Raw genomic sequence first — 23,727 nt, forward strand, 5'->3', positions numbered from 1 at the left:
TGCTGCGACTAAACCGTTTGTGCATTAGATCTCGTGGCCAACTGGTACTGCTCGATGTCTTCCTTGCATAGAAATGCCACTTGTCTCGGTTGCAGCGAGATGTTCTGGAAAGTTCTACGATTTCGCTATTTCCATATGTTCCACCAGTAATAGATTAAGATGCCATCAAAATCTTTGCTCTGCTTGCTTTCAATCCTTGAACAGCATCTGCGCCAATAGTTGTGGAGCGAACCTTTCGTTCGCACGGTGTCAATGGAGCAAGCCCAAGCCACTGCTTTAGTGTCTCCCAGACTCGCTTTGAAAAAACACAATCTTTACATAGGTGTGTTGGCGTTTCTGGATCACTTCCACAGAGCTTGCATATTGGATCATGTGGCCATTGCCGCTTCATCAAGTTGTTCGCAGTTAGATTTTTTTATGCAGCAAGGTCCAGGCAAAAAAATTACATTTTTGTTCCACCTTAGCTTTCCATATCGGCATCATTTTCAGTTTACTAAAAGACCCCTGAAATTGTATTGCACAGGCACTCTTGGTTGTGTATTCTCCATCCTCTGTCCATCGCCAAATGATGCTATCCTCTGTATTTTCTTCCAACTGAATGTGCTTGACGGCCTCCCAGAGCGTCACATATTCTTGCAATTCCTTTACTGTATCCATTGGAGTGACATGAGCAATCCATTTATTTCCTTGCAATGCCTTGTATACTATGATGTTTTTTCCTTTTAGCTTTCCTGAACAAAGACGGCATAATGTTTTTTGGCGTTCTCCCATCAGCCCACGATGATGTCCAGAACTTGACCACCTTCCCATTGCTGATCTTCACCATTGTCGATGCTGCGAATAATTCTCTATCCTGGCTATCACAGGGAAGGTCGAGGCTGTTCCACGCCGGGTCCCTTTGCTTCCATTGGAACCAAAGCCAGCGCAGTCTTAATGCTCATGCAAAGCGTTCCAAATCCAAGATCCCAAGCCCTCCTTTAATTTGCGGACGACAAGTCGTTGGCCAATTGATGATCGAGTGTCCCCCATAGACTTTGTTCGGTGTTTCACCCCTCCAAAGGAAGCTCCATCGTAATCGGTCCGTCCTCTTGATTAACCATTTTTGCTCCGAAAAAACGGTTAGGTGATAGACTGGCTGAGAAGATAGTACCGTTTTTACTAAAGTCTCCCTCCTTGCAGTGCACAAAAATCTACCCTTCCAGCCTGGCAATCTGGCTCCGATCTTGTCTATGAGTGGTTGAACTTCAACCTTGCACAACTTCCTAATATGCAACGGGAGGCCAAGATATTTTCCCAGGAAATTGCAAAATTTTTCAGAGAAGTTTTGGATCAATTGCTCCACCGTGGCATTATCAGTTCTAATGGGGAAGAGTTCGGTCTTGGAGATGTTGATTTTAAGCCCCGAGCATTCATCAAAAAAGGTTAAGATCTTATATAAATGCTCTAATTCTCTGTTGCTTGGATCTGCAAAAATTATTGCATCGTCCGCATACAGTGAGCACCTTAAATTTGCCGCTTTTGGAAGTACCAGGTTTAAAACGCCTCTCTACGCGGCTACTTCGATGATACGTTGTGGGGGATCAATGGCTAAGATGAATAAAAGTGGCGACAGTAGATCCCCCTATCTTAAACCTCGCGCATGTCTAAATTCTTTTGTTGGCTGGCCATTGACCAGGACCTTGGATGACTCTGTGCCCAAAAGTGCAGCGATCCAATCTCTCCACTTTCTGCTAAAACCGAGTTTTTCAAGAACCTCCAATAGGAAGCTCCATCCTATGGAGTCAAAGGCCTTTGACATGTCTAATTTGATAAAGAGGGCCGGCTTCTTCTTTTATGTAGGAGTTGGATGCCCTCTGCACGTAGATAAAATTGCCGTGGATGCATCTTTTCTTGATAAAGGCATTTTGGGCATTGGAGATGAGTGAGTTCATGTGCGGTGCTAGTCTATTAGCTAAGATCTTTGTGATGATTTTGATGAAGCTATTTATCAGGCTTATCGGCCTGTAGTCTGATACTAAACGTGCATCTTGGGTTTTCGGTAGCAGAACAATATTTGCCTCATTGATTAGGCCTAGTCTTGTTGTACAATGGTTATAGAAACTCATGATCGCTTGGAGCATATCCCCATAATAATCGTCCAATATCTTTTGTAGAAGGATCCAATGAAACCATCTGGACCGGGCGCCTTTTCCGCAGGCATGTCTTTGATCACCGCTTTGATTTCTTGGTCGGTGAAGGGGGCATCTAGATCCCCAAGATCGTGGTGGGTGTATCCTAGCTCATTCCAATTGATTACTTTGGATCTAGTACTTGGTGTCCCCATGATGGATGAGAAATGGTTATGAATCAAACTTACTTTGTTTTCCTGTGAGATTACTGGACCTGTTTCTCTGATTAGTGAACTGATGAATGACTTTTTTCTATGTATGTTTGCATGGAGCTTGAAAAATCTTGTATTTGTGTCTCCTTTACGGATCCACGTTAGTCTAGAGTGCTGACGAGCCCGAGCTTTTTGCATTGCCGCAATCCCGAAAGCCTTCAGCTTGAGATAACTCTGAAATTATACCTCATCTGGTGTGAGTGATCTGACCTCATGAGCCTTTTCCATGTTTGCCAAAGTGATGTTCAGTATAGCCCAACTTATCCTCCACCCACCGAGACATTGATGCCTCAAATTTTTTAGTGCTTTGGTCGTGCGCAACAGTTTTACATGAATCCGCAATAGTGCGTCTTGTGTATTAACCGGCTTGTTCCATGTCTCCTGAACCGTCTCTAGGAAACCAGGCAAATGAATCCACTGTGCTTCAAAACGGAACCCCCTGTAAAAATTAAAGGTGACATCTCCTTGGAGGAACAAAGGTCAGAACCAAGTGAGGCCAGTGCTTGTAGATCAGTTCTTGGGAATAAATCTAGCCAGTTTGCTGAAGCTAGCATGTGGTCTATTTTTGTCATAGTTGGCATCTGTTGGTTGTTGCACCAAGTAAATTTTCTTCCCCTTAGAGTAAGAGGCGCTAGTTCCATGTTATCGATTGTTGCTCTAAACCTGTTAATCATCGGGATATTTATACGCGTGTTGTTCTTATCCTGAGCACTAAGGATTAAGTCAAAATCCCCAAGTAGCAACCATGTTGGGAGGATGTGCTGTCGTATGTCTGTGATTTCCTGAAGAAAAAAGATTTTGTCCGCGTCGGACTGTGGTCCATACACACCAGTAATAGACCACTCTTCATTATTAGCCAATATTTTAATCTGTGCTCATACTGTGTTGGTTGTTAAATATGGCTGACTTATCTTGAAAAAACGGTCAGAAGCTGCTACCAGAATACCTCCGCATACTCCTATGGAGGGCAACCACACTGCATTTTTGCCATGTCTGGACCAACCGTCTCTACTAAGAGATTATGATTCCAGGATGTAATTTTAGTTTCTTGAAGGTAGACCATTGTGGCCTCAGTTGAAAAGATTTTATTTCTAACCGTCGCTCTCTTCGTCCCATCATTCAAACCTCTCACATTCCAACACATTATACTACAATTTTTAGCTGACATTAAAATAGAAAACATGTACTTGCATTGATGTCCCGGGTGACGACCGGAAACAACACACCTGGAATCCATACGAACAACCAGCAGCACTGGGGTGACTAAAGGCAACAGAGCCAACAGGTCTAAAGAGTTCTCCCCCATGGTCCAACTGCAACGACGCTTACAATCCATCCGCCGAAGGCTACTAGGCCAAGAGGCTCATATCCAGTGAAAAGTACCAAGTCTGAAGGACAACAAGTGCTTGAAAGCCCTATCATAGCCACGCAGGGCTCTACTAACGATGAACTAACGAAGATATAAAGCCCAAACCCCCTTGCCTACAGGGGCTAACATGTACCATTTGGACTACTAGAGGTTGACGCCTAGGCCACCAAGCCTAGCGCCACTGTCGCGGTCTTGCGGTTGTTTCCCTTCTTGCGCTGCTTGATCCCCTCTTCAATGAGAACCTTGAGGGCCTCTGTCTTTGACTTGTCGATGGGCCTGTCGAAGTGCTATGCATATAAGTCAAATTCGTCAGAACTTTGTTGTACCACTGAACCCAATAGCTCCCCCAATTTCTTAACTAGCAGATCTTGTGCAATTTGGATAGCATCTTTGCCTGAATTAACTTCTGCCTTTTGTGCTAATCTAGAGCTATGTCTTTTGTTTGCACTTGGTGTAGGATTTATATGCTGGTTAGGAACAGTTGCTCTAGTGGAGTTTGTCATAGGTGTCATGGGCCCTCCGTCTAATAAAGGTTGCATTATGGGTAGTGAGATTGAATCTAAGAAATTGTCTATAGGTGAAGGTAAGTGGTTGTCTATGTTATTGATTAACTGTTGATTTTCAGTAGGGACCCCTTGCACTATGGTTTCAATAGTTAAGTCTAAATCTTGTTGCTGTTGACTGACTTCAGTGGTTTTAGCAAGCTGATCATCTAAACAAGCATTCACTACTTCAGTATCAACTTGTACTGGTAAGGATTTATCTACAGCAGGAGAGCTCACCAGCATGATGCGCAGATGTCCTAGCACTAGACCCAGCGTCTGCTCGTTGGTGGCATTGAGTTTTTCCATCTCTGTGCCTACAGACTCCCCAGAAGAAGTGGTGACAGGAAGTGTGTTAGATTCTACAATAGCATCCTGCATATTGGTTGTAGTGTTAGCCTTCTCACTTGGGGTGAATGGAACGTCCTGTTCCTTGTGGACATTGATGTCTGCCACCTTCTTGACATGTGTGCTGTGTTGCCCTACCAACATCTCTCCACCTGTTGCCAGATCTGCATAGGCAAAGTCAGAGGATGCACCAGTGTGCAATACGTCATTAGGCGCTAGCTCTGCAGATGGCATGCCAAACTCAAAAGGTGTATATTCAGAGATTTGCTCACTTGGGTTAACTTGTTCATCAGTCTTCCCCCAACTTTCACACTGTCGTAGCCCTGAGTGTTTTGGGTTTCCTTGATAAGCAAGATGTTGTCATCAGGGATGACAATCTTTGGGGGCTTTAGCTCAGTTGCTATTGGGTTGGCAAAGGAGACCTTTTGTGCTTCTTTTCCACCTTGCGTTCTTTGACCCACCAGACTTGTGATGGACCTTGGAGACCTTGTGTTGCCTGCCTACTTCTATGAGGAGGGGAGTCCCTCTGGCCACGCCACCTATTGGAGCTGACACAGTCATCCACTCCAACCCTACAGCGTGAGCTTCTAGCCCAGTTGGAGATGCTTCGGTGACGATGGTTGCCGTGGTTGCATCTGTCGTCATAGTCGTCGTCATCCCTCCTCGGTTGCCGCCTGATGTCATGTCCACGGACATTGTCGCGCCTGCCCTAGATGCACTCTCCTACAGTGTTCGGCGCTCTGTAGCTCCAGTCAAACTCCCTACGGGATTTGCGGTTCGAAAGACTGCCAACTCTCCCGCGACCTTGCAGGAAGGAGAGATCCTCCACTACCTTGATGTGATTGCGAAGGAGGTAGACATGCCCGTGCTTGAGGTCGACCAGGTCGTCATGGTGTGGCGGCCCCCTATCTGGCTCAGTCATCGTGAGGCAAACCTCGGTGGGGATGTCGTAGGGGTCGCAGCACCAGGCCCACAGGTCGAACGACCTGGTGCGCTCCCGATAGCAGGTCTTCTCCTCAACGTAGTGCACCGCGTAGCCTTTGCCTAGCGCCTTAGTAGCAACCTCCTCCACCCAGCAGTGGACCAGGACTCCTTCTATGCGTACCTTGACTCGGAACTCCTAGCTGACATTGGTGGCATAGCGGCACTCACTCCATGGGGCAAAGTGGAAGACGCAGCCACTGTCGGGGACGATCCCCATGTCCACCACAAGTCGCCTGACCATCGGGTCGGAGAAGATGATGAGGTAGCGCTTGGGGAAGTGCTTGAGCACTTGGACGTCATCGTGGTGTAGGTTGAGCTTGCGGCAGAGAGCATCACCGAGGTGATAGGTGTCATGGCTGCTTCTGTTAATCTAGCACGCCGCCGCCCTGCTGATGAGCTCGTCTGAAAGCTCTAGTTTGGTTTTGGTGAATTGATGAAACCATAGGTGCTAACCTAGTTTATCAAGTGATCATGAGATAGATAGCACATTCCAAGTGGTGAAGGAAATGAAGATCATGACATGATGATGGTGATGCCATGGTGATGATCAAGTGCTTGAACTTGAAAAGAAGAAAGAGAAAAACAAAAGGCTCAAGGCAAAGGTATAAATAGAAGGAGCTATTTTGTTTTGGTGATCAAGACACTTAGAGAATGTGATCACATTTAGGTTCGATAGCCGTACTATTAAGAGGGATGAAACTCGTATCAGAATGCGGTTATCAAAGTGCCACTAGATGCTCTAACTCATTGCATATGCATTTAGGATCTAGTGGAGTGCTAACACCCTTGAAAATGTTTGTTAAAATATGCTAACACATGTGCACAAGGTGATACACTTGGTGGTTGGCACATTTGAGCAAGGGTTAGGAACTTCACTGGCGGAGTGTCCGCCCGTAGAGTGCGGATAGTCCAACGGTGCTATCGGCGCCCTAGACAGAAAAGACGGAGGTCACTGTAAGTGACCGGACGCTGGTCTCGGTTGGACCGGCACGTTCGGTCAGTGGCAGCAGAGGGCATGCAGCGTCGGTCTCTGACCGGACGCTGGGTCACTCAGTGACCGAACGCTTACAGGGTGTGTCCGATCCTGTTGACATGGATAGAGGAGTCGCCGAGTGACCGGACACTAGGTGTGTCCAGTGGAGCACATGAAAAATCGTCTCTAGATGCTTACTGGAAACGACCGGATGCTGGGGTTCAGCGTCCGGTCACTTTGAGCTGCTGCGTTCGGTCGTCACTTGACCGTTGAGATCGGGAGATCAACATTTCAAGAGAGGGGACACGTGGCACGCATCGCGTGACCGGAGCGTCCGGTCACCCCGTGTTGTGCCTAGTGAAGGGGTACAACGGCTCTATTTTGTGGGGACTTCTATTTAAGCCCCATGGCCGGCTCAAGCTCACTCTCTTGGCCATTTGTATTGACATAGCAACCTTGTGAGCTTAGCCAAAGGCCTCCCACTCATCTCCATCATTGATTCATCATCTTTGTGAGATTGGGAGAGAATTCAAGTGCATTGCTTGAGTGTTTGCATCTTGAGGCACTTGGTGTTCGTGTTTCATTGTGGGATTCGCTTGTTACTCTTGGTGGTTGCCGCCACCTAGATGGCTTGAAGCAGCGGGGATCGTCGAGCGGAGGGTGGTGATTGTCTTCGGCTCCGATCGTGGTGATTGTGAGGGGTTCTTAAGCTTTCCTCGGTGGAGAGCCAAAAGGTACTCTAGTGAATTGCTCATGGCTTGTGTGATCCTCATCTTGTGTTGGTTGTGCGGCACCCTATTGAGGGTTTAGCGTGTGATGCCAATTAGCGCGTGAACCTCCAAGTGAGTGAATCGCCACAACGAGGAGTAGCTTACCGGCAAGCAAGTGAACCTCGGTAAAAAATCATTGTGTTCATCATTTGATTCCGAGGTGATTGGTCTTCATTGGTATTCATTCTTGTGATTGTTTGGCTACTTCCTCGACACGGCGGTATAAACATCTTACTCACCCTCTTTACATTACCATAAACTAGTTGTCAAGCTCTTTAGTGTAGCTAGTTGTGAGAGCTTGTTAGTTTGGTTAGTGTGGCTCTTTAGCTAGCTTTTGAGAGCATACTAACTTAGTGTAGTGTCATAGCTATTGTGTGGATAGAAACTATATAAACTAGAATTGTGGTAGGTGGCTTGCTATTTTAGTAGGCTAACGCAACACTTGCTTCGCCTCATAATTGTCTAACCGTTTGTTAAGTGTTGTTGTAGATTTTTTTAATAGGCTATTCACCCCTCCCCCTCTAGCCATTAGGACCTTTCATCATCACGGCGCCTATGGATGGAGCTCGTAGCCGAAATAGCGTAGTAGCTGCGAGCGGGCCTGGCCCTTGGGTCACCTATGTACCGAGCTGCCGCCATTGGATCTTGGTCGCGCACCACCTCCGTGAAGGAGTGGTGGTCGGACTTTTGATGGATTGGAGGTGGACTGAGTTTCTGGGAGGGGATGAGATGTCGATGCTCAGTGGAGACCATCCTTTTATGTTGTCCATACCTTGTGCAATCCATTGCTCTATGCCCAGAGTGGTAGCATTTCCAGCACCGAGGGAGGGAGCGGCAGAGCCGAGCAGAGTGATTTGGGGAAAATAGTTATAGCATCTTCCTTCCATCTTTGATATGAAGAATACAAAGCCCATTGATTTGTCTTTGGGTAGGTGTGGTGTTCGAACGTCCCTTGCCTGTACCTCTGGTTTCTTGCGTCGATGGATCTTGGCTGGCTCCCATCCCTCATCGCTGATAATAATGCTCATTTGTTGTTGCTGCAGGCATGTGCTCAAGGGTGCAGTGGTGTCTTTGAGGACGGTCTTCACCATGGTCGTTGAGGATGTAGCCTGAGCAGTGCTAGTTGTAGCCTGGCTGCCTTGAATACCCTCGTTGCCCTGCACCACTTTCCCTTTTTGGCTTGCCGGAATCCTGGAGCGTAGGAGGTGGCCTTCAATCTCCCCATCTTCCAGGGAGCGCTTCTCTTTAACTTGAGCGACTGCGTCTTCTGGCTTCTCGCCGACAGAGGTGGCCAGAGGAGTGATGGTGGGTCTGCCTCCATCTACTTCGGAGCTTAGTCGCTGAATCCTGATCTTGTTCAAATCTTCTGCCAAATCCGGAAGCAATGCCCATCCCTGTGCCTGAAGCTCGCCGTCGATCACAGTTGGGCTTGCTAGAAGCTGGGCGAGGACGCCGGCGATGATGGTTGGCTGCAGCTGCTTCAAGGCTACCAGAACTTGAATGCGGCACGGACTGCGCCCCATCAATGGAAAGATCGGGTGCTAGGGAGAGTGGATCTGGTGTTTGATGGCTGAGGGAGGCAGCGAATAGGGTGGATCTAGGCTGGGAAGGTTCCAACGAGGGGAGGACGAGGAAGGGGAGGAGCGGGTCAGGGTTTTCCATTTCCAGTTCCGAGAAATCTGGGGTTAGTAATTGCAAATCTTTAGCCTTGTCAGCCCTGGCTTCTTGTTTCGTATTCGAAAACAGTGTAGCCCAGACCGTAGAACCCGACACACGCCAGCCACCCATCTTCCCCTCCAGATGCCCAACCTCCCATGCTTTCTCCAGCACGTCCCCTAAGACTGTCTCCAACAATCGTGACCCAAAATATAAGACCCATTCGTCCTTTGAGTAGTGCTATAGGCAAAAGGTTCAATACCCATTTTTGGTCTTCTCCAACAACACGACCCAAAAGACAACCATTTCTGCAAATGGGTCTCCAGGAGAGAGGATACTCATATTTGGGTTATGCCTCTCCTGGCATCCAAAATGAGTCTTTCATATAGGGAATCTGTTGGGGGCTATAGGTATCCTGCTGGAGGCCCATTTTAGATTTGGGTATCCTAATAGGTCTCCTGTTGTTGAAGACAGCTAAGGTTCGAGGACGAGAGATTCATGGTGGAGGCAGCGGACCTTGCCAGGCCTTCGGGTAAAGTTTCCTTCGAACCATCGAATCGATGATCCTAGATGCCAATTGAGACTTCGGATACTTCCCTGAATTGGAACCACTGCCAACGATAGCAAGTTCATGCTCTGCCTTGTATAGATCCTGAGCCTCAAACCCGGCCGCCGCCGCTTCTGCAATGAACGCAGTCATCGATATGACCTCATTAGAATCTGAGGATCCGTCTGCCTCAGACAACTCATCTGAGTCCTTACCCACCGCCCAAAACCATCCAAATCCAAACTCCGGCCCATGCACCGGCTTTGGTCGATCAGACGAGGCCACTACCATCTGGGCAATCTGTGGCAACTCCGATCTTCCTTTCGCACACTTAGCTTCAGATGAAACAGGATCATCCTCGTATAGATCGACAGATATATGCAATCTAGCATCTATCCAGGACCCGATACAGTTCCATAGTTACACTGTTTTTGGGTCGTATCGCTCTGGTAAACGGAGGTTTTATGACACCAACATGGCTACCAAACCGAGCCGAGAAATTTCGCTGTGCAGCAGCGTGAGCTGGCAGCCTAGTTAGCCAACAACAACGCATGCTGATGCAAGGCCTCGCTATCCCGTCACGGGCTCCTGTTGCCAAATGTTCCCACAGTAGTGGGCAGCAGTATCTTTAGGCTGTATTTAGTGGGGTGAAATTTAGGAATTTAGCTACTGTAATACTTTTGTTTTTATTTGGCAATTAGTATTCAATCATGGACTAATTAGGCTCAAAACGTTCGTCTCGCGATTTTCAACTAAACTGTGCAATTAGTTTTTTTTCGTTTACATTTAATGCTCCATACACGTATCGCAAGATTCGATGTAATAGCTACTGTAGCACTTTTTGAGAAAAGTTTTTGAAACTAGACAATAGCTCGCTCACCCTCTCTCTCACGATGTTCTTCAGCTCGATCGACAGCGGCGCTGGAGCATGTAGCAGTGTAGCACCATCACTTAGTACCATGGCAATGTTTTGACTCCTGCATGCATCGTTTTTCCTGCTGCTACTGCTAGCTAGTAGTACAGGTCGTTAAATCACACAACGGACACAAATTTTTAATCACGTCCTACCAAACACACACATGAATATCTAATATATGACAAATTTAAAGATTAATTGAAGACGGTACCTCTGATCTCTTTATGAACTTAATATAATCTATTGATTCAACAAACACCAACTAAACAAGAGTCCAAAATCCAATTATCCAAAAGCTAAAAAAACTTGTAAATTTGAATAATAACAAAGCAGTTAGCATGTAATTAATTATAATTATATATGATAATACATCTAAAAACACACACTATAATAAGGAGACATACCACTAGCCTACTATTAAAGAACTAATCTCAATTACACATACAAGCTCACCGGCTCACCTTCACCATCTCCCACCCCGTCCTCTGTAACCAGCTGGCTGCTGCCCTTCCCCTGCACTGCAGCACTGAGCAGCTGAGAGAATAGGCATGAGCGAGCGGCAACCTGCAACCTTGAAGGTCATCGTGGCAAGGGGCGGCGGCACTGGCAGCGGCGCGCTAAGGGCCGCTCGGCGGCGGCCTGATGCACGTCGTGGTGATGAACTTATGGGGTCAGGGGATTGGGGATCGAGAGCTAGGTGATTCCTTGATGTTGTGATGATTGGCTCTATTCTTCTATTGGGCCTTTGGCCTTCGCTCATGCGGCTCTGGATCTTCTCCAAACAATGTGTTCTACTCCAGTCAGGTGTCCAGCCATACCATCGGAGGCCAAATGGCGCCACTCGAACGCCGCGCCTGAGGAAGAAGACAGGGGTACTAGGCCCCGACGGTAGGTGGGGCAGGTGCCCCACCCTGCCGCATGGGGAGCTCCGCCTCTCACTACGGTGATGGTCGTCGTCGTTGCATTGCATTTGCATAAAGCGGATCGGCCGGAGACTGATCGACAAATCATTTCTTTTACCGGCCCCTTTCAGCTGTCACAGACAGCTCGCCGCCGGAGATCGTGTCGCGAGGAGCTGAGCTAGCTTTCTCGCCGCGGGGACGTCCGGTCCGGGACCGGCCGTGCACGCGTGAATTTTTACCCAGTACGTTGCCATGCCACGCATTATTACCGATCAGGCCGGCCGGCTCTCATCGATATCATGATCAGGCCAACACATGACATATACTCTCCTATATATGATGGACGCGTATGCATGATTGGAGGTAGCAAAAAATGACGAGAAATAATAATGGAGTTCGTTGCTACTCCTAGGTGGCATGCAGCTGCAGCCAGTTCATCATTCCAAAAGGCAACGACGCCGATCCAATCCTGGCTCGATTGCGACGTCGTCGTGTTATATCTATTGGATCATTATTATTATTGAAACACGTCGATGTAGAGTAGTAGGGCGTATGCAGCATGCTGGAGATGTACACACTACTACGTAGCTAGGAGTATACTCGATCAAGCGTGGATTGGGCTCCAACAATGATATATACTGTAGAAAACATGTATTATTATTATTGAAGTATACAAATCGATCAGTAGCATATAGAGTTTTCGTTCCTTAGGCAAGTAGACTACTAGCTAGCTCCTGGACGACGACGGGAAGGGAACAGGCCAGCACCGCAGCTACCACGGGTTCCTGCACACCGATGGCGCTCCTCCTGACGGATCTGCCTTGGATTATACCGTGCGTCCGTGCTTGTGATGTCAGTCAGGTCAGTCCTAGAGGCTGCCTGCCTGGCAGATCGATCGATCGATCACGTCTGAAACGGCCCAGTCCATCGAGTCGTCATCCAAAATCTACCACGGTGGCGTGCTGCCCCCAACTTCGACATCAGCACCTGAGTGTCCATGTCACATCTGTTGGTGGTCTCGCAGGTTAGCATAGGTGCTTTGCAGAAGCTGGCTACCACCGAGGAGCGCGCTGGGGGGCACAGAACGAGTATTATTTGCTGATGTCTGTCCGTCAGAGAAAGGCTATCGAATATTAAATATAGACTAGAAAAATAACTAATTACACAGATTATGACTACTTTATGACACGAATCTTTTAAGCCTAATTAGTCCATAATTAGACAATAAAGTGCTAATGTAACACTTTTTCTAATGATGAATTAATTATGCTTAATAAATTCGTCTCGCGGTTTACTGACAAATTCTGTAATTTGTTTTTTTATTAGTATCCAAACACCCCACACAACAGCCTCATATAACATCTGATATGACACCAACACCTTCATGTAACATCTGATATGACATCCTAAAACTTTACGCTCTAAATCTAAACACCACCTAAAGCAGAGGCCAGGATGAGCTCGTGATCCAAAGTACATTTGAGAAAAGATGTGCAACAGCTCGCTCCACAAGACATCTCTTGGACAGCTCGCGTTGCAAGATCAGATGCCTCAGATGCTCCTCCGTGGACGTGGCATGACTTTTTGATGAAACCATTGCAGAATGTTAGCCCCGGTTGGCCATGCCCTATATATGCTTTCGTAAAAGCAGACAGACTCTTTTCTCTTTTCATAAAAAAGAAAATAAATTTGTCACTGAAATGAAATCCAGTGCGCCTGGAGGTCCGGACCTAGCTCGTGAGGGAAGCAGCGGTACAGGGCCCACGGAAAAAAATTCTATGAAAACTCTATCCACGGTACAGGGCCCACCGAACAAAAATTCTATAAAAACTGTATCCACGGTTGCGCCATGCATACCTGGATGCCTGACACGTGTTGATCTTTATGGTACATGCGGGTATGCGGTGGATGGACGTGGCCACGTGAACGAGCCAGGAGGTCTATTTTTAGCGGAGGACCACTCCGTTTGATCGTTGAAGTCCGACACACGCCGGGTATCCACGCCATATATCATGAGTTCATGACGCAGCTATAGAGAATTTTTTTCCGGGCCCAGGGGGGTTGATTGATAAAGGCCGCTCCGCAGGGAGAAAGAAGCGCCGGAATCAGCGGTATTATTTGGGCCTCAAGCAGCGGCCGTTCCAACTTTTCCGCCTGCGCCACCGCGATCAGGTCCGGTTTTGTTGGTCCGCTATGGCCAACGTGGGCCGTCATTACGCAGCTAGAGGAGACAGACATCAGGCTCGACTGCTCCACACGACCCGCGCCTCCCAAATCCTTCGTCTGGATAAAAAAGGCCCATAAACTCAGCCCTCCTCTGCTTGGGCTCCATTGCATACAGTTGCCAAGAATACGCCCTTGGGCTGGTTGCATTGCTCCGTCTAGCTAGACGGCTGGCCCAATCAAAACGTTTTTAACCTTTTCGTCGTTGCCCACCGGGACTACGGATGACCTTATCACGTCGCGGGTGACGTGCGCCGCGCTGATTGGAAGGCGCAAATCCCCTCTCATCTGGCGCCGGCCGGCGCCCACACGCCTCCCGCCACGACCACACCCACGCACGGGCCAAGCAAGCAAGCACGCGATCACCGTCAAAATCAGGCGGACGACTACTAGCACTACTGCACTAGACGAGGAAACTAGCGGCGGCGGCCTTGCGCCGCTGGTCTCCATCCATCCATTTGTTTCGTCTGCTAGCTGCTTCACCTGTCGTTCCAGTAGGAGTATCGCTTATTTACCCCTCCTCCTCCTCCACGACGTCCGTCCGTGTCCAGATCATCAGAGCCAGAGGGCCAAACGGAATAATCTTCTCTGTGACTCTGTCCGCGTGCGGGTGCGGTGTGCCGGCCATTTCCAGCTGTTCGTTCTCCCGGCTCCTCCTCTTCTAGTTCTAGTTCGTCGCCCCTGCGCAGCAGATAGATTCATGGAGCTGGGGAGCGCCGTTTCGGCGTACAGATGCAGCAGCTACACCGCCACCTACACCCACTATTCCATAGGCTTCTCCCCTCGGGTCCGCACCACCAGCTGGATCCGCGCGGCGGCTGAGGGCGACGGCGGCGGGGAAGACCGGCGACGGAGAAGCGCCAGCTTCGCCGCCGATGGGCCCAGGGTCGTCGAGGTGACTGCTGCCCCCGTGGCTACTAGCGGCGGAGGCGCCGGCGGAGCAGCCGGGAGCGCGGGGTTCGGAGCGCGGGACGCCGAGCTCGCCATGTGGGACAAGCTCGGGGCGGTCGTCAGGCTCAGCTATGGCATTGGTCAGTACTTGCTTCCACCCCTACTTCATCTACTAGTTCAATTTATCTACAGTAGTTGATTTATTGCATCATGAGCATGCATGCATTCAATTAACCCTCCTGGTCGATCAATCTGCCGATGTCTGCACAGGGATCTACGGGGCCATGGCGCTCACCGGGAGATTCATATGCCAAGTGGCCGGGATTGACTGCACGGGGGGCTTCCATCCATCTCTCACGGCACTTGTCGAGGGGCTTGGTTATGCAGCTCCACCAATCATGGCTCTGCTCTTCATCCTTGATGTATGTACACCATCGACCGTCCTCTCATTCTCGGCTCTACTCAGATCACCTGGCCCCATTTCAATTCCTTTTAATTTGCCTTTAATTTTATTATCTCTGCTTAACTAGTACTAGTAGATAACTTGTGCATGTGGTTTAATTTCTGCTTTCAGGATGAAGTTGTCAAGTATTCGCCTCACGCGCGTGCCATCCGTGATGTGGAGGATGAGGAGCTTCGCAGCTTCTTCTATGGCATGTCACCATGGCAGGTACTAAAAGCACCCTTGATATTAGTTTGCAGTGTGGCTCTTGATGATCTGTCAATGTTGGTTGTGCATATTTTCCACTCAATTTTCCAAGCCAAAATAGATTCTAGTGAAACATGGAACGTGTAATCTAATCACACTCTAGTTAGTAACACTATCCTAGATGTGATAGTTGTTATGTGGAGAATGGCTTGAAACTCCTAGCTAAAATCAATATAAAATGGGGAGTATATAATATTTACTTATATTTGTAGTTCATCCTCATCGTGGCTGCTAGCTCAATTGGCGAGGAGCTGTTCTACCGTGCAGCTATTCAGGTATGTGCTGCATGTCCATTCTCATTATGGTTATTAAGTTTACTTTGTTACAACTATGTGGAGGAAACTGTGTTTTTCACTTCATTTAATTTGCTCATGTTGTTGATGGTAAAAACACGGAAATTGTAGGGAGCATTGGCTGATATTTTCCTGAGAAGCACGGAGCTAATGAAAGATGCTCGAGGGATTGCGTCACTGGTATGTATATGCTTTTCAGCTGAATTGAGATGAAACTGAATATTGTGATATACAAGACCACCTAATATATGTCTGTATGAAACTGTACCCATGCAATGCAGAGTGGTATTGTTCCTCCTTTGGTTCCATTTGCTCAAACGTTCGCAGCAGTCATCACTGCAGCCCTCACAGGAACCCTCTACTATATCGCCACAGCTCCGAAAGGTGATCGATGTTCTACTGACGACAGTCCTTATTTGCATGAATATGTTAATTTCTTTTGTTTTTTTCGGGTAGATAGGATCAAGGATATTCATCCTGAGATCTATTAATAAGCTATATATGTGAAGTGACATATGTGTTGTTCATTTCAATTTCAGACCCTACGTATGTAGTGACACCAGCAATGCGTTCACGCACAGGGCGGGAGAACCTCAAAAAACTATTTGCAGGTTTGTTTGGCCATATAGAGATTCTTTTGTAACTGTGCTGATGTTGCAAAGTAGTTAGAGTGTGCTAGAGAGATATGCAGGCCTCAACCCAAAGCAGAGTAGTAATGCAAAAGTATTACAGACGAATAGTTAGCTTTAACCTTTGACATATCCATGGATTTGCAGCTTGGTACGAGAGGAGGCAAATGAGGAAGATATACTCCCCGCTTCTAGAAGGAATCTTGGCTTTCTACCTTGGCTTCGAATGGATCCAGGTACGCATAGCATAGTAGGTCATGCATGAAGGGCCATGATATCAGATTTAAGTTCATCATCAGAAATATAATTCATGCAACGACTGACAATATCTTTGTGTGATATGGATACAACGCAGACCGACAATATCCTCGCACCTATGATCACCCACGGCATATACTCCAGCGTTGTCCTTGGCCATGGGCTCTGGAAAATCCATGACCACAGGAGAAGGCTACGGCAACGGATTCAGCAGGTCAGAAGTCAAGGGAGCAGCTCAGACACATTGTAACTGCAGCATGTGTGGCCGATAGATCGACGTGTCTACTGCTGGATAGCTAGCTCTGCTGATTGCACGTAGTACTGGATGATCGATCGACCGATCAATCAGAAGACCAGAGGCGTCTGACAAGTTTTGATCTAGTTAATTAACCAACAAGATAGGTAAATGATTGGGGAAAAAAATATAATGCATGTACTCATGCAATGTAATGTAATGTAGATACAATCTGTACATATATGGATAAATATATGCAGGCTGTAATCAATATAGGAAGTATAGTATACGATAGCAACTTCCAAGTATGTAATAATCCTAGTATATCACGTGAGTGCAAGGAAGATAGCAGCCCCACTCTTTTTTCCCATCCCTCTCTCACACTTGCAATGTTGCATGATTGATATTGTTAACTAAAAATTAGTTCACCTGTGTTTGGATAGCTAGGTCCTGACTAGTACTCCCTCCGTCTCAAAAAAGTAGATGTTCAAGGATTCAAAACATTATGTCCCAGAAAATATGATGGTTTAACTGTTGGACAATAGATTGGGCCTATATCATTATGTCTCCATGCCTCCATGCATTCCTTTTAATGAGGGGCTTATTCTTTAATTAGCATGATTCACCTTTAATGAATAGGCATATATGTGCAATTTTGTTGAGCACTACTCTATCCTAAAAATCCTAAAACATTAATTTTTTTGGGACGGGCGGGGTAGTCACCTATGTAAAAGATTGGCATTTGAGATTGCTGTGATATTAGTTTTTTTATTGCAGTGCAAAAGCGCTTGATTCTAGATCTACAGTGAAATACTATGACCTTAGAGCTGCCTTTTCTTTAGGGAAAATATATACACATGATCCTAAATGCTAGTTTTTGTAATTATGGCCACTGTGATGACCCTCTAATTAATTACACTAAATCAAGTTGTCATCCTTGGATCAGCACTTGGTTCAATATGACTAATTCGGTCGTCCCTGGAATCACACAATCCGTGATATCCACAACGCGCATAACTAGGATCCATTGCTAAAGAAGAAAATACATAGCTCACATAAATTCAACTTAATAACATAAAGGTAGCCAAGTTACATCACATGTTATTCAACACATTAACTTCACATTACCCAAAGTACTACATCAAAGTCTAATTATACAAAAGTTTTAAAATACATTCCATGTGAACCATGCGACAATCATGGGCTACACCTCTCATATAGCTATGCTTTCACTCATAGAAATAGCCATAGGTTGAGGCCATCTCACTTGCAAAACTCAAGTGTAGCCCCATGAGTACACGAGTGCACTCCATAGGACTTGCCTAGTATAATAAGGAGGGAATATACATTTGCGCTATGCCAAGGTGCAAAGTTGGTTTGCACAAAAGCAATTATTCATAAAGTAAATGATATCTGACAACTAAATCTGGGCATAGCAAGTGGTATAATAAGAAGCGTGAACATTAGCATAGGGTAGAGATCGATCTTACATGAGTCATTTCATCGCAATAATTACTTTGAGCTAGAAATCATGAATGCGATTATAATCGAGAGTGTGGCATTGTGAAATAGTAAATTCAAAACTCTATAGAGGGTAGAAGTTTTACCCATAAGAGAACAAAGGTTGTCGCCCAAACGACCCGACGATCCATAATGGGTAACTCATGACCTCAACCTTTCTAATACAGGGCCAAGTTTACCAATAAATGGCCAAAATGTGTTGGGGTACTAGCTTTCTAGTTACTCCGGGCACCAAATCGCACCGAATTCACAAGGTTACATGGTCAAGCATAATACTAGACTTATTAATCCTATATGTGGCAAGTGGTTTGTATGGGAGAGTGTTCAAGACTCGCTATGACAAATGCAACAATCCTCAATCGATCAAGTGAGAGATGTCATATGAGACACTATCCTGGTGTCATGGTGTAATGTTTCGCTTAGCTATTGTTGTGGTGGCTGTTGCTAGAGCAACATGGGCAGGATTGGTTTTGATTGTTATGTCACTTGTGGCGGGTGCTATTGTCAAGGAGATTGTTTAGGGGTAGTGGCACAGTATGGACTGGCACTGGTGTTGGTATTGGGACGATGGCAACAACATCTCTAATGTGTTTTTACAAAGGCATAAGTGAAAGAGAGGAAAGAAGAAGTTTAGGATTGACATGTGGAATTCATAACAATTGGTTTTTAAATTGCTGCCATGTCGAGTCATCAGGCATAAAAACAACCAGTTTTATTACTTGAAGGAGGGTTAATGTCTGGTTTTACAATTTGGGGGAGGAAAACTATTACATTAGTTTTAAATTATAGGTCATTTTATTTTTCTAAATAAACAGTTTTCGGTATACATCTATTAACACTTGTTCTTATGGATGGCCAATTTTGTCAGGTTAGTCGAATTGTTAGTTTTTTTCTTTTTAGCAAAGTCGAATTGTTAGTCTGTTACTGGAGTTGGAGAAGATGACAAAAAATTGAGTGCGCCCATTTTTATTTTTATTTTTATTTTTTGACAAGGTGCGACCATAGTGAGCTTTTCTGTTGGGCTATGCAAGGGAATGGGCCGCATGGGCTAGGTGAGTTGGGCTGACCTGTTCGTCTCCACCGTTCTTAATTAATAATTAGAACATGTCTTCCATAAAATTGCTAGGAGTTGCCAATAGCGATACAGTTCCCCCATTCTGGCACCCCGATCACTATCAGCCAGTGGCAGTGGCTCTGTGACAATCTTCTATGTAGCACAGTTTAACTGCTCATAGTACTTGTTTAGGCCCCATTTGAGACCGCGTACCCCGCAGCGGCGGCCGAGTAATCGCGCCAAACGCCGTGCGGTCTCTTCGATTATTGTCACCGCAGCACACACGCCGACTGTGAGAATGAACTACATATGTGCCCAGGCCAAACAGGGCCTTAGTTGTTTTGCTCTGCTCATTTATAGATTCAGTTTTGGACATAACAAAGTCGACATAAAAGCTATCCGACTCCAGTGGAAAAGAGAAAAGCTATCAGACGAGTAATATTTGTATTAACCTTTGAATGAAAAGGCACTACAAAAGAAAAGCTTGAAGCATCAGTTCATGTAGCTCGCTGGTTCTAGCAAGCGCCAGCCAATCAGCCATCGCAAAGCATCGAAGAAAAAGAGGCGGTATCGTTCGTCATCAGGCGCCTTCCTTGGATGGCGCCGGGTACTTGACGGCGTTCTTGACGATCTTCCTGGTGGCGGCGTCGCCGAGGTCGACGCCGCACATGTCGGAGAGGCGGATCAGGTAGAGCAGCACGTCGGAGAGCTCCTCGCCGAGGTGCTCCTTCTCGGCCTCGTCCCAGTCCGCGAGGCCCTTCCGCACCTCCCCTTTCCACATGAACAGCTCTGACAGCTCCCCGACTTCAGCAATCTGTCAGGCACAAAACAAATCAAATCATTAATTAAGCTCTCTCGCCTTCCTTAACAAAGGGAACCAAGAAAAGGTCCTTTCTTTTGCAAGCGAGAATGTGTGGTCGATGCATTTTTTTAAAAAGAAGAATCGGAATGACGAGGAGCGAATCGAATTCCCTTCAGTTCAGAAAATTTAGTCACAAGCTGACAGTGATCATCATTAAGCAAATCAGCAGTGACCCTATGGTCTGAACCAGCATAACCACGTCAGAGGTGACAACAGCAAATCCAACGGTGACGCGGGAAATTTGCTTCGACAGGGGACAGGGCCACGTGGCATCCGACTATCCAAGATGTGACACCTGAAAGTTGCATTCGATCCGGTTCAGCCGCTCAGGCCATGGGCAGTGCGGAGATTAGTTACTTGTCCCATTTTGCTCCTCCCATGAACCAACCCACACATGGCTGGCTGGACGGCATGAACTTTCTCAGGCTCAGCAGTCTCCGAATAGGTGAGAGGGAATAATGCAGAATGATTGTATTTTGGGATCGACTCTAGGTCCTGTCCCCATCAATGTGGTTATCAAGAAGTTTCCTTCTCTTCCAAAACCAAAATTCTGAAGAAAATTTCCAAAACCAAAATTCTGAACAAAAATTCTAGGCGGCGCCACAACCCTGTGATACACATGTAAGTATGTATCTGGAAAACCTATAGTAGGTATAAATGCGTGCATGATGATCAATTCTCAGGTACAAAGTCCGCCGTCCACATGCAGTTAGTCAAGTGAAACGAATAAATCAGATAGATCTCAAGAATCTAGCTAGTCGCGCTACTGGGAACAAAAAAATACTAATCAAAGGAGAATCTTTTTTTATTTGCGTAAATCAAAGGAGAATCTTAATGAACAGTTGGTCAAAAGAGAACGCATTATATGGTGATAATTTAATCTATATAGATAACAAACCTATGGTGGCCATGGAATAAAGAATTTTTTTATCATAGCCTTTGGCAGGGAGTTCTCTTCCTTTAAGAGACGGAGACATTTGTCTATGTGCACATGATATTCTAGACTTGTAGTCTTCTAGAGATGCTTCCTGCTCAGACGATGGATGGGTACTGTATTCCCTCTCGTCTTGAGAGGTGCAGTGGTAACCAATTTTTTTTTGGGTTTAGTTTAATCACAACAGTAACGCGTAGTAGTACTGTATATGTCGTCAAGTACTGTATTTTTGGACTACAATAACGCGTAGTACAGTACTGTATATGTCGTGAAGTAGTGTAAACCAAATCCATACTTGAGTTACCACTTACGCATGCCACACTTACAGCCGCGGAACTCAAAATAGTTTTTGGACATGCGTAGTTTACTGCAGGAGCCAGGAGATCATGAAGAAAATGCCATTCATGGTCACGCCCTGAAAGCTAATAAAAAGGCATGCTTTTGTAGCCATGACGTGTCGTGCAGTGTGCAGTGATATACATCCAAAACACGTTAACAACAGATACTAACCGAAACCATTGATCATTCGGCGTCACGAGGAAAACGAGTCCCCAACGGCAATGGGGACCATACTACTTGCCTAAATTATGCTTTCCTGACTGAATATTGGGGGGAGTAATTCTCGATCTACTAGTGATTAACGAAGGAAACCAAAATCATCGCCCGAGAGGTGAAAAAAGACGAGTGGCAAAAGCACATAGAAAACCCTAACCTCTTCAGTCTTGAAGAGACACATGTTGGCGAAACACGAGAGGACGAAGGGCAACACAGGGTTAGATTTGGATTAGAGACTAGTAGAAAGCGGAGAGAAGAAGAAGATGCAAACCATGGCGAGGAGCAGGTTCCTGGGGCTATGGTGCTGCTCCCAGTCCCTCGCCTTGGCGAAGTCGTTGAGCTTCTTCGACAGCTCCTTCAGGCTCACATCACCAGCAGCAGCCACCTCCTTCGTCTTCTGCTCCACCACCTCCTCCGCCATGGCGGCCGCCGCCTTCTTGTCGCCCTCCATGTCAACCGAGCACTTGCCGATCGAGGTGCCTGCCTCTGGTTCGGCGCTTTGGAAGTACTCCTAAAGCAGAGGCGTGGGTGGAAGGGGGATGTGTGTGTGTGTGTGTGTGTGTGTGTGTGTATAATACTCGAAGGCGTGCACCAAAGTTGGCAAGGAATTAGTAGTAGTATAAACAATTCAGGGAATTATTAATGGTCCTAGCCTTGGCGAGCGAGAGCGATGTTAATTACTGCCTTATCAGTGGGTATAATCCAGATTGACAGCTTGTTTGCTCAGAAATCACAGAGCGATGCAGTTACTTCTCGCCTGGAATACGCTAGGCACTTGATCAATTTCCAGCTAGCCAGAAATCCAACCAGGAATCCAGCTGATCAAAAGTTATATAAATTTGCCAAGCAATTTGACTATGAATCGTTCCTCGGGCCCTCAAGGATTCAGATTACCTGTACGGTTTTCTTACAGTTTTTTATTATTAGTTTTTGGGAACAGGTTTTCTTACCGTTCTTTGCAGACACATGGACAGTAAGTTGCGTTAAGAAAGGTGTGGCCAGGTAAAAGGGTGAACAAAAATGGTGGGAAGAGCCGAAGAGGCACTGTGATCTCGTAGAATCTTTAGGATATGAGCTGCCATATTTGAGGGCGCAATCGATCGGGACTCAGATTGAGTGACTTTCCTCCTTTTTTAAGTCACTGCGTGAGTTTCCCTTCATCTTGAGCGCAGAATTCCGATCCAAGGGTTCAGAATGGTGGTTTAAAGCGAAACTTCCAAGACTTGATTGGCAGGCAGCCGGAGGAGAGGCTTGGCCACAGGCCTGGCAGAGCTGCCGGTGCCGCTGTCGTGGAGTGTCTGTAGGTAACGAGGCGGCTGGCATAAAGGCAGTCAGCGTGGCAGCACCTGGCCGGAGGCATCAAACGCGAGCCTGTTCTGGCTTTGCGGCGGCGGCGGCAGCCGGCAACACGAACAAGGCTTGGCGTTGGCGATGGCGACAACGTCTGGCCTCTTCCTCAGTTACTCGAATCGCGAGGATGCGAGAGTGTTACCACTACACACTCTACGGGCCACGCTGAAAACAGTCCGAAGCCCAGGAGGAGTGCATGGGCCAAGACTGCGAGCTGCCGCCCGCGTATCAGGACCGCAGTGGAGCAAGTAGCGTAGCCCATATTCCTTGGAGTTGTGAGGACCGGAGGAGGAAGGGAGCCTGTTTTTCTCTGTCAAGCGAACCACCGGCGATCCGAATCTTCCTCTCCTCTCCTCTCCTCGTCTCCCAGGTCTGGGTCCCTAACAGAGAGCTTCAACATGTTTGTCAGGCACATTTTCAACACGAACACGCAATTGTTTGTTTTTCGTCTCCAAGCTAGTTTGAACAAGAGATAGCGTTGCACATGCGCTCTGAAAAAACGAAATGCACATGTATGATGTATCGTGTTTTAGGTACGCTCATGGTGTGCCAGCCTGCCAAAGCGCCCGCCGTGTTGACTGCCGTCAAGCCGGGCTCCTCGTCCCCATGCCCGCATCGGCATTTGCACACCGTGCATAGAAATAGAAGGATTGTGCGGAGCTGCTGGACAAGGCTCTCTAGGCTGGTCGGGAGGCACAGGGCCTATCCAGGCAGGGCCGTCCCTGCGGGCGTGCAGCCAGGGCGACGGCGCAGGGCCTCCAGTTCCGATAGGCCTCCAATTTTCTAGTACCATAACTCATATAGCTAAACAGATTTTGTTTCGTGC

The 23,727-nt window shown here is 46.9% G+C and overlaps 2 protein-coding genes across 2 annotated transcripts; one reads left to right on the forward strand and one right to left on the reverse strand.

Annotated features, from left to right (window-relative positions):
- The first annotated feature begins 14,011 nt into the window (after window positions 1-14,011).
- Window positions 14,012-16,933, forward strand: LOC136493301 (uncharacterized). The gene is made up of 9 exons (XM_066489369.1): window positions 14,012-14,641; window positions 14,772-14,923; window positions 15,076-15,171; window positions 15,423-15,485; window positions 15,615-15,683; window positions 15,785-15,887; window positions 16,043-16,114; window positions 16,280-16,368; window positions 16,488-16,933. Exons 1-9 carry the CDS (start codon window positions 14,311-14,313, stop codon window positions 16,638-16,640), a joined length of 1,128 nt encoding a protein of 375 aa, XP_066345466.1. The 5' UTR covers window positions 14,012-14,310; the 3' UTR covers window positions 16,641-16,933.
- Window positions 16,934-19,512: 2,579 nt separating this feature from the next.
- Window positions 19,513-22,126, reverse strand: LOC136493302 (uncharacterized). Its single transcript, XM_066489370.1, has 2 exons — window positions 21,823-22,126; window positions 19,513-20,014 (listed from the first exon to the last, which is right to left on the reverse strand). The coding sequence occupies exons 1-2, from the start codon at window positions 22,000-22,002 to the stop codon at window positions 19,781-19,783; spliced, it is 414 nt and encodes a 137-aa protein (XP_066345467.1). The 5' UTR covers window positions 22,003-22,126; the 3' UTR covers window positions 19,513-19,780.
- Window positions 22,127-23,727: the final 1,601 nt, after the last annotated feature.

Source organism: Miscanthus floridulus, chromosome 11 (assembly GCF_019320115.1).
Source record: "Miscanthus floridulus cultivar M001 chromosome 11, ASM1932011v1, whole genome shotgun sequence".
Lineage (NCBI taxonomy): Eukaryota > Viridiplantae > Streptophyta > Magnoliopsida > Poales > Poaceae > Miscanthus > Miscanthus floridulus.